This window comes from Hipposideros armiger, unplaced genomic scaffold, assembly GCF_001890085.2.
Source record: "Hipposideros armiger isolate ML-2016 unplaced genomic scaffold, ASM189008v1 scaffold_105, whole genome shotgun sequence".
NCBI classification, from domain to species: Eukaryota; Metazoa; Chordata; class Mammalia; order Chiroptera; family Hipposideridae; genus Hipposideros; species Hipposideros armiger.
In genome coordinates, this window is record NW_017731455.1 from 3362382 (window position 1) to 3365227 (window position 2846).

Genomic DNA, 2846 nt, shown 5'->3' on the forward strand with positions numbered 1-2846 from the left:
AAACTTTAGGGAAATAAGAGACATTATGTGGGAGGCCTGTAGTTATTACACAAAGAGCAAAACTGTTCACTTTTTGCTGGTAATAAAGGGAAGATTACATGTCAGGGAAATGAATCCGGATTAAAAAGGTGAACAGCCAACCCACTGGGATCAGTTCCTGTTCACCCAGGAAGAAAAGTTCCTGGTTTGTTTTCTGGGAATCTCTCCACAAAGTCAGAAGGTCACTAGTTCACACAGGGCTGGGGGTGGGGGCAGCGGGGAGGGGAAGAGACACGTAAGGCACGTGAGTGATTTAGCCATCTGACTTGCCTGAAATTTCCATCTCTATTTTTCACCACCGGTGCTGATGCTACAAAGTCTCCAGCTTTGAATCGGAAAACCAGCACAGTCCTCATGCACGCGGCCTCTTTGACTCTTTCGCTGTGATCAGATAGCCATCAACAGAGTCAGCACCACACCGAGGACCCGCTCAGCCACTGTCACCGCCATTACCACCTCCCACCCACAAGGACTTCCACTTCCCATCACCTTGTGTCATTCTTTCTCACACATCACTCAAATTAACTTGCTTACTTTTTCATTGTCTGTCTATTTCCCCCCTCAACCAGAACTTTAAAAGCAAGTCCATGTCTGCCTCCTCTCACCCTGCATTGCCCACGTCTGGCTCACAGCAGCTCACTGGTGAATATTCGATAAATAGTAAATATATTGTTCTTAAATAAACTGAAGGTGTTTAAAATTTCACAAATACTTTAGTTTTTCCACAGTTTTGGGTTTTTGTTTTTTTTTGTCTTTTCCCATTGAGTGGGTTATGCTAGCTTATGTATCCTGGTTATAAAGTATCCAACTGTCACTTTCATAAAGTGGGTATTCACTTTAGATATATTTATTGAGCATCTATATGAGCCAGACTAGTGCCAGGCATCCGTGCCAGGAATTCAACAGTGAGCAAAACAGAGTGCCTGCCCTCATGAGCTTTCCGTCTAGTGGGGTCGGTGGGGGAACAAATATTAATGAAAGAACAACACAAGTGTGCAGTTATGACCTTGGTAAATGCCATGAAGGAAAAACACACCCAGGGCTTCTGGGGAAGTAACGCTTGGGCTGAGATTTGAAAGATACATTAACTAGGTGAGTTAACTAAAGGAACTTGCTGAAGAGTGATTAGGGTTACAGTTAAGAACAGAGCTATGGTTGGAGTAAGGATTAGGGGAAAGATAGCATGAGGATAGCAAAAACTTCCCAGCATATGCATGTGCAATCGGAGGCAGGTGGGTGTTGGCCAAGGGTGAGTTGATGGCTGCCTCAAATAGGATGGAGACAAAATAAGTGGAGAAAAGAAGACAAATTGGGGGTTATTTAGGAGGTAAAAGGTCAGGACTTGGTTTGAACTTCAGGGGCTGTATCTGGTGGCTGGGGCATTGAGTTTGGCTTTCTCCAGGTCAGGTGGTTGTGGGACCCTCCAAGCCTGGCAACCTGGCTTCCAAAGGAGGAAGCAGCCACTGAGCATCCTAGTGTGTCTGCCAAATAGGGATGGCAGAGGGGTGAGCAGGAAGCCCAGTGAGCACCTACCTCCGTTGGCAGCAGGGTTGCAGGAGCTGAATTTAGGACGCCGGTGGAAGATTTTGGAGAACTTGCATAGATTTACTGTGGGAAGTCAGGTGTTTACAGGAGCCCAAGTCCATGCGTATTCAAGAGATCAATTGTGTCCACGAGAACCCACAGTTAAGAGGTAACTGCTGCTTTATATAGCCCTGTCTGCCATCAGTGTAGCTAAACAATGAACACAGGAAACAATTGGCCTCAAACATGAGCATCATGGGTTTCCCCCCTCCCTTTTGATCAAAGAAAGACTCCCATGAAAAGAAAAAAAAATAATTAAAAAGTAAAAACCTTATGCAATGAAATTTGAAAGAAAACTTTTGAAGCCAACAAGCAACCACGGGCGAGGCTTCAAAGGGCCCAGAATCAATGTTTGTCAATAGCAGTTTTGCATCCTTTAATTTATCTTTCATGAATATAAAGCGTGATGTTATTAGGAGCTCATCTGTGCCTTAATTCTGTTTGAGATTTGATGAATCAGAACTCTATTAACATTCTGTCTGAATCAGCAATGTCAGAGGCCTGTGGCAGCAGCCTCACCTGATCCAGGCTTTCATCCTGCAGCTGGGATGCTAGTTAAACATCGGGCCTTCTGCACTGAGCACCCAGCAGCTCCCGGAGTGTAGCCAGGAGCTGGGGGCTTTTTATCGCTGCCACTTTCTTTGGAGATGTTCTACCAGAAAAGAAACCAACCACCTCATGATTCAGCCCAACCCCAAAGTTACCATTTGTTTAATCAAGATAGTTGGTTTGCAAAACATTAAACATTAAACAGTATTTGATGCCTAGTTAATAATTTGCATCCTCTTCATTGGTTCTTGAATCCTTGAAGATTGACATATTCCAACACCACCCCACCCCCCAAAGGCATAGACAACAAAAGAAATTGTATGTAGAGCAAAACAAGAGTCCTTAAACTGCAAAGATGTTTGCCAGAATCTCTGATCTCCGTATTCTGCTGCTCATGCTTCTGGCTGGAACGACAGCCTTCGGGGTAAGTGTTCTTTTCAATTTTCTGTAGTTGAGAGACTCTGGTTATTCGGATGACCAACCCAGCTGGGCCAGGAGCAACGAGAGACTTTAGCTGTGAAAGACTAGTGTGGTCATGTCAAACGCGTCCTGATTCTCCGAGCGAATGCAGGCCTGAAATGTTGGCTGCTGAATTCCATGAAGCCATGCAGCTGACTTGAACCCTTTTAGAGCCGAGTCTCCAGGAATGCCTTGCAGTGAAGGGTATGGGGCGG

The 2846-nt window shown here is 45.0% G+C and overlaps 1 protein-coding gene and 1 long non-coding RNA gene across 3 annotated transcripts in view; one reads left to right on the forward strand and one right to left on the reverse strand.

The window, feature by feature from the left end:
* Window positions 1-314: 314 nt before the first annotated feature.
* The window catches only part of LOC109384906 (uncharacterized), a 4648-nt gene continuing 2116 nt past the window's right edge, over window positions 315-2846 (reverse strand). Inside the window, exons 2-3 of the long non-coding RNA XR_002124519.1 lie at window positions 1573-1773; window positions 315-420 (exon numbers count right to left, since the gene is read on the reverse strand). This is a non-coding gene — a long non-coding RNA (uncharacterized LOC109384906). The remainder of the gene's footprint in view (window positions 421-1572; window positions 1774-2846) is intronic.
* The window catches only part of HABP2 (hyaluronan binding protein 2), a 32186-nt gene continuing 31723 nt past the window's right edge, over window positions 2384-2846 (forward strand). Inside the window, exon 1 of one of the 2 annotated variants that reach the window (XM_019646651.1) lies at window positions 2384-2596. In XM_019646651.1, coding sequence (XP_019502196.1) covers window positions 2528-2596 — 69 coding nt within the window. In that variant the 5' untranslated portion in view covers window positions 2384-2527. The remainder of the gene's footprint in view (window positions 2597-2846) is intronic. The other variant, XM_019646650.1, reaches the window with a different exon arrangement.